This window comes from Pseudophryne corroboree, chromosome 5 (genome assembly GCF_028390025.1).
Source record: "Pseudophryne corroboree isolate aPseCor3 chromosome 5, aPseCor3.hap2, whole genome shotgun sequence".
NCBI lineage: Eukaryota > Metazoa > Chordata > Amphibia > Anura > Myobatrachidae > Pseudophryne > Pseudophryne corroboree.
In genome coordinates, this window is record NC_086448.1 from 404600557 (window position 1) to 404616612 (window position 16056).

Below are 16056 nucleotides of genomic sequence, written 5' to 3' on the forward strand. Positions count from 1 at the left end.
CTGATTGAGGAAGTTCTCTTCACATAGATACGGAGAGCCCGTACCACATCCAAAGACTGTTCTTTGGCAGACAACTCAGGAGAATTAAAGACCAGAACCACAATCTCCTGGTTAAGGTGGAAAGAACACACCACCTTAGGCAAATAACCTGGCCAGCAAGAATAGGACCTTAAGGGAAAGCCACTTAAGGTCAGCAGAGACAAGAGGCTCAAACGGAAACACTTGCAAGGCCTCCAAAACCACAGACAAGTCCCAAGGGGCCACAGGCGGCACACAAGGGGGCTGAATCCTCAACACACCCTGAGTGAATGTATGGACATCAGGTAGGGTGGCAATCTTTATCTGAAACCAAACCGACAAGGCAGAAATGTGAACCTTGAGGGAGGCCAGACGCAGGCCTAAGTCCAGGCCCTGTTGTAGGAAGGCCAACAGTTTGGCCGTGCTAAACTTTAAAACGTCATAATTGTGAAACGCACACCAAGTAAAGTAAGCATTACAGACCCTATGGTAAATCAGAGCAGAAGGCGGCTTACAGGCTTTCAACATAGTTTGAACGACCACCTCAGAAAAACCCTTGGTCCTCAGGACGTTAAAGCCAGACGGGCCAAGTCCTGGTAAACACAAGGGCCCTGAACGAAGAGGTCTGGTCGTTGTGGAAGTAGAAGAGGACAATCTAGCAAGAGGCCCTGTAGATCGGAGAACCAGTGCCGTCTGGGCCACGCTGGAGCTAGCAGAAGTAGGTTTCCTCCTTCTTGTTTGAACTTCTGTATTACTCTGGGCAGGAGTGACACCGGAGGGAACACATACGGCAGCCGAAAGTTCCATGGGATTGACAGAGCATCCACGAACGCTGCTTGAGGATCCCTTGTTCTTGCTCCGAAGACCGAAACCTTGTGATTGTGTCGAGACGCCATCAGGTCCACATCTGGGAGGCCCCACTTGTCCACGAGAAGTTGAAACACCACTGGATGTAGGCTCCATTCTCCGGCGTGCACGTCCTGACGACTGAGATAGTCCACCTCCCAGTTCAGAATGAACACTACTGATATGGCCGGCAGATGGCATTCTGCCCACTGAAGAATTCTTGATACTTCCCTCATTGCCATGCGGCTTCATGTGCCGCCCTGATTATTTATGTACGCCACCGTGGTGGCGTTGTCCGATTGCACCTGAACAGGTCTGTTCTGAATGAGATGCTGGGCCAGTGTCAACGCATTAAATACTGCCCGCAGTTCCAGAATATTTATCGGGAGTAGAGACTCATCTTTGGTCCACCGACCCTGAAGAGAGTGTTGTTCCAACACCACGCCCCACCCTCTCAGACTGGCATCCATCGTCAGGAGGACCCAGTCTGATATCAGATTGCAGGCTTCCTTGCATTGGCCAATACACTAACTAAACCCCCATCATTTATTCCACTTCATGTATATTGCACATGTCTGATTCTGTGACACAGCTGGATTGTTGGACACCTTGAGTGAGAGATTACCATTATTAGGTATATGCAATTGCGGGCGAATCGCGGCAAATTATCGCCGTTTTTTTTATTTGACACAATTCGACAGGTGAATTCCGGCAGGTGGCTGCCGGAATTCACCATGTTCAATGAAAAACAGATTCGACATTGCCGCTGGCGAAAAACGGCCAATTTGCCGGATTTTGCCGCGAATTAAAAAAACGGGAAAAAATGGCGTGGGGGGGGGGGGGGGGGCTCCAAAGCATAACCAGCCTCGGGCTCTTCGTGCTGGTCCTGGTTCTAAAAATGCGGGGAAAAAATTGACAGGGGATCCCCCGTATTTTTAAAACCGGCACCGGGCTCTGCGCCTGGTGCTGGCGCAAAAAATACAGGGGACAAAAAGAGTAGGGGTCCCCCGTATTTTTAAAACCAGCATCGGGCTCCACTAGCTGGACAGATAATGCCACAGCCGGGGGTCACTTTTATACAGCGCCCTGCGGCCGTGGCATTAAATATCCAACTAGTCACCCCTGGCCGGGGTACCCTGGGGGAGTGGGGACCCCTTCAATCAAGGGGTCCTCCCCCCCCCCCCCCCCCACAGCCACCCACGGGCCAGGGGTGAAGCCCGATGCTGCCCCCCCCCCCCCCCCATCCAAGGGCTGCGGATGGGAGGCTGATAGCCTTGAGAAAAATGTCAGAATATTGTTTTTTCCAGTAGTACTACAAGTCCCAGCAAGCCTCCCCCGTAAGCTGGTACTTGGAGAACCACAAGTACCAGCATGCGGGAGAAAAACGGGTCCGCTGGTACCTGTAGTACTACTGGGGAAAAAATACCCAAATAAAAACTGGACACACACACCGTGACAAGTACAACTTTATTACATACTGCCGACACACACATACTTACCTATGTTGACACGCCGACTGCCACAGTCTCCGACGATCCGAGGGTACCTGTGAAAAAATTATACTCGCCTTCCAGCGTCCAGAGATAAATCCACGTCCAGAGTATAATCCACGTACTTGTTAAAAAAACAAACCGCATACCCGACCATGCCGAACTGAAAGGGGTCCCATTTTGACACATGAGACCCCTTTCCCCGAATGTGCCGGGACCCCATGTGACTCCTGTCACTGAGGTCCCTTCAGCCAATCAGGAAGCGCTACTATGTGGCGCTCACCTGATTGGCTGTGCGCTGTCTGTGCTGTGACAGCGCATCGCACAGCTCTCTCCATTACTTGCAATGGTGGGAACTTTGCCGTCAGCGGGGGGGGTTACCCGCGGTCAGCCGCTGACCGGCGGGTGACCCCACCGCTAGCCGCAAAGTTCCCACCATTGAATATAATGGAGAGGCTTTGCGATGCGCTGTCTGCGCTCAGACGCGCAGAGCCAATCAGCAGAGTGCAAGGACGTTGCACTCGCTGATTGGCTGAAGAGACCTTTCAGTGACAGCTGTCACGGAGATGTCTCTGCATTCGGGGAAAGGGATCTCATGTGTCAATATGGGACCCCTTTCAGTCCGCTGGCACGGGTTTTTGTGTTTTGTTATTTTGCCAAGTACCTGGATTATACTCTAGACGTGGATTTATCTCTGGACGCTGGAAGGTGAGTATAATTTTTTCACAGGTACCCTCGGATCGTCGGAGACTGTGGCAGTCGGCGTGTCAACATAGGTAAGTATGTGTGTCGGCAGTATGTAATAAAGTTGTACTTGTCACGGTGTATGTGTCCTGTTTTTATTTGGGTATTTTTTTCCTAGTAGTACTACAGGTACCAGCGGGCCCGTTTTTCTCCCGCATGCTGGTACTTGTGGTTCTCCAAGTACCAGCTTGCGGGGGAGGCTTGCTGGGACTTGTAGTACTACTGGAAAAAACAATATTCTGACATTTTCCTCAAAGCTATCAGCCTCCCATCCGCAGCCCTTGGATGGGGGGACAGCCTCGGGCTTCACCCCTGGCCCTTGGGTGGCTGGGGGGGACCCCTTGATTGAAGGGGTCCCCACTCCCCCAGGGTACCCCGGCCAGGGGTGACTAGTTGGATATTTAATGCCACGGCCGCAGGGCGCTGTATAAAAGTGACCCCCGGCTGTGGCATTATCTGTCCAGCTAGTGGAGCCCGATGCTGGTGTATAAAATACGGGGGACCCCTACTCTTTTTGTCCCCCGTATTTTTTGCACCAGCATCAGGCGCAGAGCCCGGTGCTGGTTTTAAAAATACGGGGGATCCCCTGTCAAATTTTTCCCCGCATTTTTAGAACCAGGACCAGCTCGAAGAGCCCGAGGCTGGTTATGCTTTGGAGGGGGGACCCCACGCCATTTTTTTCCTTGATTTTACCGTTCCAGCTATAAAAAAAGAAAAAAAAATATTTAAAAAAAATATATAAATAATACTTGTGCCTCCAAAAATGACAAACCAAGTACCTAATCCCTTCTAATATAGGTGGTCATTCCGAGTTGTTCGCTCGGTAAATTTATTCGCATTGCAGCGATTTTCCGCTTAGTGCGCATGCGCAATGTTCACACTGCGACTGCGCCAAGTAAACTTGCTATGAAGTTAGGAATTTTACTCACGGCTTTTTCATCGTTCAGGCGATCGTAATGTGATTGACAGGAAGTGGGTGTTTCTGGGCGGAAACTGGCCGTTTTATGGGTGTGTGTGAAAAAACGCTACCGTTTCTGGGAAAAACGCGGGAGTGGCTGAAGAAAGGGAGGAGTGTCTGGGCGAACGCTGGGTGTGTTTATGACGTCAAACCAGTAACGACAAGCACTGAACTGATCGCAAATGCCGAGTAAGTCTGGAGCTACTCAGAAACTGCTAAGAGAGGTGTAATCGCAATATTGCGAATACGTCGTTCGCAATTTTAAGATGCTAAGATTCACTCCCAGTAGGCGGCGGCTTAGCGTGAGTAAATCTGCTAAAAGCAGCTTGCGAACGAACAACTTGGAATGACCCCCATAAATAGATATGCTATTACCAAAAAAAAAAAACACCAAAAAAAACATGTTTTAAATTTTTTTATTATTGGTTTCACCCTCCAAAGTGTGGCGGATTGAAAATGACGAATTTACTGTCTAAAAGCACTGTTGTCGAATTTCCAAACTTGAAATGAATACACTTTGGTCGAATTGCAGCACTTGTATCATTGCAGAAAAGTCGAATTTGACAAAAGTCGAATTTCAGAAAGTCGAATTTTGAAAGTCTTTTTTTTTGACAGAAAGCACTAAATTGCATTGACGATTTTTTTTTTTTTTTTTTGGTGAAAATTTCCCGAAATTCGACAATTTCGGGAATTCGACCGCAATTGCATATACCCCTATATGTGGAACCGTTTTGACTTGTTTTGCCCTTCTCCTTTTTTTTTTTTTTTTTTGAGTAAAGATATTACTTTGACTTCATCGCTTTTTGTCTGGAGAGTGCTATCAATTGCACAGTTAGTGGAAATACAGGTTGAGTATCCCATATCCATATATTCCGAAATACGGAATATTCCGAAATACGGACTTTTTTGAGTGAGAGTGAGATAGTGAAATCTTTGTTTTTTGATGGCTCAGTGTACACAAACTTTGTTTAAAACACAAAGTTATTAATAATATTGTATTAAATGACCTTCAGGCTGTGTATACAAGGTGTATATGAAACATAAATGAATTGTGTGTATGTACACATACTTTGTTTAATGCACAAAGTTATAAAAAATATTGGCAAAAATTACCTTCAGGCTGTGTGTATAAGGTGTATATGAAACATAAATGCATCCTGTGCTTAGATTTAGGTCCCATCACCATGATATTTCATTATGGTATCTAATTATTCCAAAATACGGAAAAATCCGTTATCCAAAATACCTCTGGTCCCAAGCATTTTGGATAAGGGATACTCAACCGATATAGATAGATATATATATATATATATATATAAATAAATACAGTGGGGCAAAAAAGTATTTGGACAGCCACCGATTGTTCAAGTTGACCCACTTAAAAAGATGACAGAGGTCTGTAATTTCCATCATAGGTACACTTCAACCGTGAGTTGCAGTTTTATTGTCTTACTAAAATAATTATCTGCACTGTGGCTGTGTGTGCCTATATCTGCTGTGTGGATTTCACTTTCAGTCTATATCTATCGCTGTATTCTGTACCCTAGGACTAGGTACTTCAGGGTCTCGTATATAGTGCTGCACAGTATTTACTGTTAAGTGTATTCTACTGTGTACTCAGTAACTTCATACCGCATTTATTCGCTAGTGTTGTGTACTGTGTACGCAGTCACATAGTACCAGATTTAGATGCTGGTGTTGTGTACTGTGTGCACTGTCACATCCTAGGGGATTTGTTTGCAGGTATTGTACTTTGTCTGGCTGTATCGTACCCATACGCTCTGCGGTTGCATTCGCTAAAATGTCTAACACTAAGGGTATATTCAATTGGTGTCGACTCCCAGCGTGGTTTCGTCAGTTTTCAGATTCAACACTATTCGACAGCCAAAACCCTCCACCCGGGACCCTGAATTCAACATATTCAATTAAAAACCCATTTGACATGCCCCTGGTCAAAAACGGACCTATCGTCGAAAACTGGGTGGCCTGGATTTCGACTTCGCGCCGTTTGGAATCCTATATAGGGCTTGTTTGCTGCGTGCTCAGCAACTACTTTGTGAACCTGCAGAGCGGAATGAGGAGCTGCAGAGTGATCAATTTGGTTTTGCTTGCTGTGGTATCATTCACACACCCAGCAGACTTTCATCCAGGACTGAAAGAAGACCTTCAGTCACCCCGGAGGAGAGTCGTTTTAGGAGCAAATTCGACATTTGTAGGTAAGTACCACATGTGGTCTGGCGTTGCATGTAAGTGTTTGTGTAGTGTATGGGTGTTGTTTTGAGTGCTTGGCTACTGTTTTGGATGAGGTCTGAGTGCAGCATGTAATGTTTGGGTGGTGGGGGTTGCCATGAGATGTACATGTGGTGCATCTTGGGTGTGTTTGGGGTATGTATATGTGTGCAGGTGTGTATTTTTTAGGTGCTGCTTGTATTGCTGCATGATTTTTGGGGAGTTTTGTGCTTGGGGATGGCTTTGATTTTTTTTTTTTTTCATGTGCTAAAACGTGTTTTTGGCTTCAACATTGGTGTACTACCACAATGACATAGTGTGGTGCAGGGGTGCATTTACTGGCTTTTTGGGTTTGTGCAAGGTTTTGCATGTGGTTTTTTTTTTTTTTTTATATATATGTGCTAATGTGTGTTTGGTCATGATTGAGCACTAGTGTACCAGCAGCATGACATGTTGGGGGTGGATTTACTGGCTTTTTGGTTTGGTTTTTCATGTGTGTGTGGTGTTTTTTTTTTTTTTTTTTTAATGTTTGGGCAAGCTTGAGCACTGCTGCACCCCAACATGTCATGCTGCTGGCACCTTTACTGGTCTTTTGGGTTGTTTGGATGTGGTTTTTCATGTTGTTGTTGTTGTTGTTGTTGTTGTGTTTTTTTTTTTGTTTTTTTATGTGCTAGTGTGTGTTTGGTCATGCTTGAGCACTGGTGTACCAGCAGCATTACGTTGTTGTTGTTGTTGTTTTTGTTTTTTCTTTCTAGAATTGATTATGTAATGTGGGGTACATATATAAAAAATATATTTTCTTTTTACACCATGGATGTCCAGGGACCAGCGACCCCGACCCCCCCCCCCCCCCCCCTTCCTGTCACTCCTCAGAAGAATTGCTGGACAGCAACAAGGAGTGGGCGCCGACCCAGGAGGAGGAGATGGCCGAACAGGCATCCAGCGATCAGCTGCGGTCATCAAGGGACCAACCACAAAGTAGAAAGAAAAAGAAAAGGCCAAGACATGTAATTACTTTCAGCACCTGCAGCTACAATAGCATCCAACTTGACACAACCATGGGCTATTTTGCGCACTGCCAGGGACACTGAGACACTCCCAGGGACACCTACAGATCATTGTGATAGTATTAATTGCATCTTTTAATTCCCTAAAAGGCAAGAAGCCAGCCAGAGGATCAGTCAGAGGAGGAAGCCTCTGGTGAAGACACAGGATGGAAGATTCCGCGTGGACCCAGGTACACAGAGGCGGAAAATGGTGCCCTAGTGGATGGCGTCGACAGGTCCTACGACGATCTGTATGGACCACGGCCACAGCCAACCGCTGCAAAGACCAAGAAAAACATCTGGGACACCATCGCGAGACAAGTCACTGCAGTATCTGGAAACCGCCGGAGCACCAGAAACTGCATGAAGCGGTACAGTGATTGCCGCAGACAGACCAAAAAAAAGATGGTGATTCAGCGCTGAGATGAGACAGGAGCCGGATGTGGTCCGCCTCCCAATTTCAAGTGGCTGCCCTGTGAGGAAGTTATAAAAAGGTGCATGAACCCTGTCAAGGTCCAAGGAGTTCACGGAGGTGTGGACTCCACCCGTCCTGCTGGCTTTCCTGAGGAGGAAGAACCGCCCGGAAGACGGCGGGAGCACAGCAGTCCAAAAGGAGGCTTGATGGTAAGAATACATTCAGATGAGCTGTACTAAACCATGTATTTATTTATTTATTTATTTTTTAATTTGTTAATGTGTTTGTTCTTTCCCCTAGACACGCCTGCCCAGAGGACATCACCTGCGCGCCAGACATCATAAGCGCCAGACATCACCAGCGTGCAGACCATCACCTGCACGCCAGACATCACCAGCGCGCAGACCACCACCTTGGCGCCAAACTTCAACAGTACGCAGTACATCACCTGCGCGCAGGGCACCCCCAGCTTGTGAACTAACCTCCAGGAGCTCAGAGACTGTGACCCAAGAGCCTCAAGAAGACATTACTCTTGTGGACCCATCACCTGAACGGTTTCAGTCGACAGGGTTAACCGACGAGACATTTCCAGGTTTTGATGACAGCCATGCAGACACATCCAGCCATACCCAAGAAAAGTCTCCTGAATTGATGCCCAGAGAAGCTCCTGGAGCAGCGGCACCACTGGATGTAGAAGGTTAATATATCACTCCCTTTTTTTTTTATTCTTTTTTTTACCCATTTTGTATAGTTTTTTTTTTTTTTTTGCAAACGGAGGTGCCACGGACCAGCAGCGGATTTGCGTCAGGGATTGGTCCCTACTTCAGGCCGGATCTGTTACAGAAAGAGTCGGACGACGAGGTGGAATTGCAGCAGCCCGCAGTTTCTACATCCCTGTGTGAGTAATTATATAAAACAAATAAAAAAAAAAAAGTTGCTGAACCTTCAAACATATGTAGGAATGTGTCTTCTAATTTATTTCTAATTTTCTTTGCAGCTGCACAAATGCAATTGGTGGCAGACATTCAGCAAGGGCAGGATCCCTCAAATATTCAGAGTGTAAACACCCTGGCAACAGGAGAGTTTTCGGGATGTCGTTGACACCAGACTGGACGCCATTGAGAAGTCAATGGAGAAGATGGCAAACAGTATGGTGCAAATGCAAAAGGCTCTTGCTGACAGCACGGCAGAAACGCGAAAGACCAGGCAGGCAGATCAAAGGGAGACTATGGACATCCTTCACATTCTGATCACATCCATCAACCGGCTGGTGGACAACACGGCATGCCAGTCACACAGCGTTCACAACATGTCTGAGAGCCAGCGACATTCTGCAGCCAGCCAACAGATCATCGCAACAACGCTACAGATGATCTACGACAAACTCTCAGAGCCAGCTCATCAACATGCTGGTCAACCACCACATCTGCCACCACAAGCCACACTGACGCCTCCTGCCCCTGCTCCACCACAATCATTGTATGGACAGTCACAGCAGTACCAAGGATGTACACTACTTACCAGATGCCTCCACCACCAACACCGGCCTCAATATCTACACCAGCACGGCCACCAAGGCCAAAACAACGCACTCAACAGCCGCCAAGGACACTGTCGCCACTTCAGGAGGATCCGGACGGCCCACACACACAATAGCGCGGTCGTATTATTTCTCTAACGTCCTAGTGGATGCTGGGGACTCCGTCAGGACCATGGGGAATAGCGGCTCCTCAGGAGACAGGGCACAAAAAGTAAGCTTTTAGGATCACATGGTGTGTACTGGCTCCTCCCCCTATGACCCTCCTCCAAGCCTCAGTTAGGTTTTTGTGCCCGTCCGAGCAGGGTGCAATCTAGGTGGCTCTCTTAAAGAGTTGCTTAGAAAAAGTTTTTAGGTTTTTTATTTTCAGTGAGTCCTGCTGGCAACAGGCTCACTGCTACGAGGGACTTAGGGGAGCGAAGTGAACTCACCTGCGTGCAGGATGGATTGGCTTCTTAGGCTACTGGACACCATTAGCTCCAGAGGGAGTCGGAACACAGGTCTCGCCCTGGGGTTCGTCCCGGAGCCGCGCCGCCGACCCCCCTTGCAGATGCTGAAGATTGAAGAGGTCCGGAACCAGGCGGCAGAAGACTTTCAGTCTTCATCAGGTAGCGCACAGCACTGCAGCTGTGCGCCATTGTTGTCAGCACACTTCACACAGCGGTCACGGAGGGTGCAGGGCGCGGGGGGGGGGCGCCCTGGGCAGCAATGTATAATACCTGTATGGCGAAAAATACATCACATATAGCCCTTGAGGCTATATGGATGTATTTAACCCCTGCCAGATATCACAAACTCCGGAGAAGAAGCCCGCCGAAAAGGGGGCGGGGCCTATTCTCCTCAGCACACAGCGCCATTTTCCCTCACAGAAATGCTGGTGGGAAGGCTCCCATGCTCTCCCCTGCACTGCACTACAGAAACAGGGTTAAAACAGAGAGGGGGGGCACTGATTTGGCGATATGAATATATATTAAATGCTATAAGGGAGGAACACTTATATAAAGGTTGTCCCTGTATAATTATAGCGTTTTGGTGTGTGCTGGCAAACTCTCCCTCTGTCTCCCCAAAGGGCTAGTGGGTCCTGTCCTCTATCAGAGCATTCCCTCTGTGTGTGCTGTATGTCGGTACGTGTGTGTCGACATGTATGAGGAAAATGTTGGTGAGGAGGCGGAGCAAATTGCCTGTAATGGTGATGTCACTCTCTAGGGAGTCGACACCGGAATGGATGGCTTATTTATGGAATTACGTGATAATGTCAACACGCTGCAAGCCGGTTGACGACATGAGACGGCCGGCGATCAAATTAGTACCTGTCCAGGCGTCTCAAACACCGTCAGGGGCTGTAAAACGCCCATTTACCTCAGTCGGTCGACACAGACCCAGACACGGACACTGATTTCAGTGTCGACGGTGAAGAAACAAACGTATTTTCCTTTAGGGCCACACGTTAAGGGCAATGAAGGAGGTGTTACATATTTCTGATACTACAAGTACCACAAAAAAGGGTATTATGTGGGATGTGAAAAAACTACCTGTAGTTTTTCCTGAATCAGATAAATTAAATGAAGTGTGTGATGATGCGTGGGTTTCCCCCGATAGAAAATTATTGGCGGTATACCCTTTCCCGACAGAAGTTAGGGCGCGTTGGGAAACACCCCTTAGGGTGGATAAGGCGCTCACATGCTTATCAGAACAAGTGGCGGTACCATCTACAGATAGGGCCGTACTTAAGGAGCCAGCTGATAGGAGGCTGGAAAATATCCTAAAAAGTATACACACACATGCTGGTGTTATACTGCGACCAGCGATCGCCTCAGCCTGGATGTGCAGAGCTGAGGTGGCTTGGTCGGATTCCCTGACTAAAAATATTGATACCCTTGACAGGGACAGTATTTTATTGACTATAGAGCATTTAAAGGATGCATTTCTATATATGCGAGATGCGCAGAGGGATATTTGCACTCTGGCATCAAAGAGTAAATGCGATGTCCATATCTGCAAGAAGATGTTTATGGACACGACAGTGGTCAGGTGATGCAGATTCCAAACGGCACAAAGATGTATTGCCGTATAAAGGGGAGGAGTTATTTGGGGTCGGTCCATGGGACCTGGTGGCCACGGCAACTGCTGGAAAATCCACCGTTTTTTACCCTAAGTCGCATCTCTGCAGAAAAAGACACCGTCTTTTCAGCCTCAGTCCTTTCGTCCCTATAAGAGTCATATCTGCCCAGGGATAGAGGAAAGGGAAGAAGACTGCAGCAGGCAGCCCATTCCCAGGAACAGAAGCCCTCCACCGCTTCTACCAAGTTCTCAGCATGACGCTAGGACCGTACAGGACCCCTGGATCCTACAAGTAGTATCCAAGGGGTACAGATTGGAATGTCGAGACGTTTCCCCCTCGCAGGTTCCTGTAGTCTGCTGTACCAATGTCTCCCTCCGACAGGGAGGCAGTATTGAAAACAATTCACAAGCTGTATTCCCAGCAGGTGATAATAAAATTACCCCTCCTACAACAGGGAAAGGGGTATTATTCCACACTATATTGTGGTACTGAAGCCAGAAGGCTAGGTGAGACCTATTCTAAATCTGAAATATTTGAACACTTACAAAGGTTCAAATCCAGATGGAGTCACTCAGAGCAGTGATAGCGAACCGGGAAGAAGGGGACTATATGGTGTCCCGGGACATCAGGGATGCTTACCTCCATGTCCCAAAATTTGCCTTTCTCACCAAGGGTATCTCAGGTTCGTGGTACAAAACTGTCACTATCAGTTTCAGACGATGCCGTTGGATTGTCCAAGGCACCCCGGGTCCTTACCAAGGTAATGACCGAAATGAGGATTCGTCTTCAAAGAAAATGGACGACCTCCTGATAAGAACAAGGTCCAGAGAACAGTTGGAGGTCGGAGTAGCACTATCTCAAGTAGTTCTACGACAACACGGGTGGATTCTAAATATTCCAAAACCGCAGTTGTTCCGACGACACGTCTGCTGGTCCTAGGGATGATTCTGGACACAGTCCAGAAAAAGGTGTTTCTCCCAGAGGAGAAAGCCAGGGAGTTATCCGAGCTAATCGGGATCCTCCTAAAACCAGGAAAAGTGTCAGTGCATCATTGCACAAGAGTCCTGGTAAAAATGGTGGCTTATTACGAAGCGATTCCATTCGGCAGATTTCACGCAAGAACTCTTCAGTGGGATCTGCTGGACAAATGGTCCGGATCGCATCTTCAGATGCATCAGCGGATAACCCTATATCCAAGGACAAGGGTGTCTCTCCTGTGGTGATTACAGAGTGCTCATCTTCTAGAGGGCCGTAGATTCGGCATTCAGGATTGGATGCTGGTGACCACGGAGGCCAGCCTGAGAGGCTGGGGAGCAGTCACACAGGGAAAAAATTTCCAGGGAGTGTGATCAAGTCTGGAGAATTCTCTCCACATAAATATACTGGAGCTAAGAGCAAATTTATAATGCTCTAAACTTAGCAAGACCTCTGCTTCAAGGTCAGCCGGTATTGATCCAGTGGGATAACATCACGGCAGTCGCCCACGTAAACAGAAAGGGCGGCACAAGAAGCAGGAGGGCAGTGGCAGAACTGCAAGGATTTTTCGCTAGGTGGAAAATCATGTGATAGCACTGTCAGCAGTGTTCATTCCGGGAGTGGACGACTGGGAAGCAGACTTCCTCAGCAGGCACGACCTCCACCCGGGAGAGTGGGAACTTCATAGGGAAGTTTTCCGCATGATTGTGAAACGTTGGGAAAGACCAAAGGTGGACATGATGGCGTCCCGCCCGAACAAAAAACGGGACAGGTATTGCGCCAGGTCACGAGACCTTCAGGCGATAGCTGTGGATGTCCTGGTAACACCGTGGGTGTAACAGTCGGTGTATGTGTTCCCTCCTCTGCTTCTCATAACCAAGGTATTGAGAATTATAAGACGTAGAGGAGTAAGAACTATACTCGTGGCTCCGGATTGGCCAAGAGGGACTTGGTACCCGGAACTTCAAGAGATGCTCATAGAGGACTAATGGCCTCAGGAGCTAAGAAGGGACTTGCTTCAGCAAGTACCATGTCTGTTCCAAGACTTACCGCGGCTGCGTTTGACGGCATGGCGGTTGAACGCCGGATTCTAAGGGAAAAGGCATTCCGGAAGAGGTCATACCTACCCTGGTCAAAGCCAGGAAGGAGGTGACCGCACAACGTTATCACCACATGTGGTGAAAATATGTTGCGTGGGTGAGGCCAGGAAGGCCCCACGAAGAAATTTCAACTAGGTCGATTTCTGCACTTCCTGAAAACAGGAGTGTCTATGAGCCTCAAATTGGGGTCCATTAAGGTTCAAGTTTCGGCCCTGTAGATTTTCTTCCAGAAAGAATTGGCTTCAGTTCCTGAAGTCCAGACATTTGTCAAGGGAGTATTGCATATACAGCCCCTTTTGTGCCTCCAGTGGCACCGTGGGATCTCAAAGTAGTGTTGGGATTCCTCAAATCATATTGGTTTGAACCGCTCAAATCTGTGGATTTGAAATATCTCACATGGAAAGTGACCATGCTGTTGGCCCTGGCCTCGGCCAGGCGATTGTCAGAATTGGCGGCTTTGTCTTACAAAAGCCCATATTTGATTTTCCATTCGGACGGGGCAGAACTGGGACTCGTCCCCAGTTTCTTCCTAAGGTGGTGTCAGCGTTTCACCTGAAACAACCTATTGTGGTGCCTGCGGCTACTAGGGACTTGGAGGACTCCAAGTTGCTAGACGTTGTCAGGGCCCTGAAAATATATATATATATATATATATATATATATATATATATATATATATATATATATATATATATATATATAATAATATAATTCCAGGACGGCTGGAGTCAGAAAGTCTGACTTGCTGTTTATATTGTATGCACCCAAAAAGCTGGGTGCTCCTGCTTCTAAGCAGACTATTGCTCGTTGGATTTGTAGTACAATTCAGCTTGCACATTCTGTGGCAGGCCTGCCACAGCCAAAATCTGTAAATGCCCATTCCACAAGGAAGGTGGGCTCATCTTGGGCGGCTGCCCGAGGGGTCTCGGCTTTACAACTTTGCCGAGCAGCTACGTGGTCAGGCGGGAACACGTTTGTAAAATTCTACAAATTTGATACCCTGGCTGAGGAGGACCTGGAGTTCTCTCATTCGGTGCTGCAGAGTCATCCGCACTCTCCCGCCCGTTTGGGAGCTTTGGTATAATCCCCATGGTCCTGACGGAGTCCCCAGCATCCACTAGGACGTTAGAGAAAATAAGATTTTACTTACCGATAAATCTATTTCTCATAGTCCGTAGTGGATGCTGGGCGCCCATCCCAAGTGCGGATTGTCTGCATTACTTGTACATAATTATTGTTACAAAAATCGGGTTATTATTGTTGTGGGCCATCTTTTCAGAGGCTCCTTCGTTGTTATCATACTGTTAACTGGGTTCAAATCACAGGTTGTACGGTGTGATTGGTGTGGCTGGTATGAGTCTTACCCGGGATTCAAGATCCTTCCTTATTGTGTACGCTCGTCCGGGCACAGTACCTAACTGAGGCTTGGAGGAGGGTCATAGGGGGAGGAGCCAGTACACACCATGTGATCCTAAAAGCTTACTTTTTGTGCCCTGTCTCCTGCGGAGCCGCTATTCCCCATGGTCCTGACGGAGTCCCCAGCATCCACTACGGACTATGAGAAATAGATTTATCGGTAAGTAAAATCTTATTTTCATTATTTCCAATGTTAATTTTCCTGATTCCTTTTTTCTCCCTCCCATTAGTTGTTTTTTTTCTTTGTATTGTTTAAATTTAATATGTGTACTCCTCCCCCACCCCCAGCCCCGACCTGGTAATACCAAGGAGCTATGTCTAGACATACATGGGCCGGCATGTATGAGTGTGGTAACTAATGAAAGCTCCTTGTGGTTACATATATGATAGGCCAAAGGGTAATCTGATACCACTTTTATTTTTTTATTAAAAAAAAAAAACCCTTTGGTGAAAGTGTGTAAATTATTCATTCACTTTTGTGTTACTTGACCATTCACTAGTATATTTTTTTTATTTATTTCTTCATAGGGATGGTTGATAAAGAGTCATGGACAGCGTTGTTTGTGGTGTGCGTACAAAAGTGAGTAAAGCCATGTTTCACTATATACACAATTACACAAACCTTGTCCCGCCTGCCCTTGGGGAACAACACAGTCCAGCAAAAGCCATTGCTGGACTGTGTGGTTCCACAAGTGCTGGCGTGTCAAAGTGCTGAATCCTGACACCACGACTCTTCCACTTTGTCCCGCCTGCCTTGGGGAACAACACAGTCCTGCAAAAGACATTGTTGGACTGTGTGGTTCCCCAAATGTTCTTGGAAAAGGAATGTGAACGTGACATCATTACAGTGCCTTTTACTTAAGTATGTTTTTCTTTTTCTCATACGTCCTAGAGGATGCTGGGGTCCACTTCAGTACCATGGGGCATAGACTGTTCCGCAGGAGCCATGGGCACATTAAGACTTTTCAAGGGTGTGAACTGGCTCCTCCCTCTGCCCCTCCTCCAGACCTCAGTTTAGAAAATGTGCCCAGGCAGACTGGATGCACTCCAGGGGAGCTCTACTGAGTTTCTCTGAAATACTTTGTTAGTTTTTTTATTTTCAGGGAGGACTGCTGGCAACAGTCTCCATTCTTCGTGGGACTTAGGGGGCAGAAGTAGGAACCAACTTCCTAAATAGTTCCATGGCTCTGCTTCTGTCTGACAGGACATTAGCTCCTGAA

At 47.4% G+C, this 16056-nt stretch overlaps 1 protein-coding gene across 6 annotated transcripts in view; it reads left to right on the forward strand.

Moving 5' to 3' along the window:
- The window catches only part of BAG1 (BAG cochaperone 1), a 253268-nt gene that overhangs the window by 8996 nt on the left and 228216 nt on the right, over positions 1-16056 (forward strand). For 3 of the 6 annotated variants that reach the window (XM_063922747.1, XM_063922749.1, XM_063922748.1), the window contains exon 2: positions 15365-15416. The exons of the other annotated variants lie outside the window; for them this stretch is intronic. In XM_063922747.1, coding sequence (XP_063778817.1) covers positions 15365-15416 — 52 coding nt within the window. The remainder of the gene's footprint in view (positions 1-15364; positions 15417-16056) is intronic. 6 annotated transcript variants of the gene reach the window in all.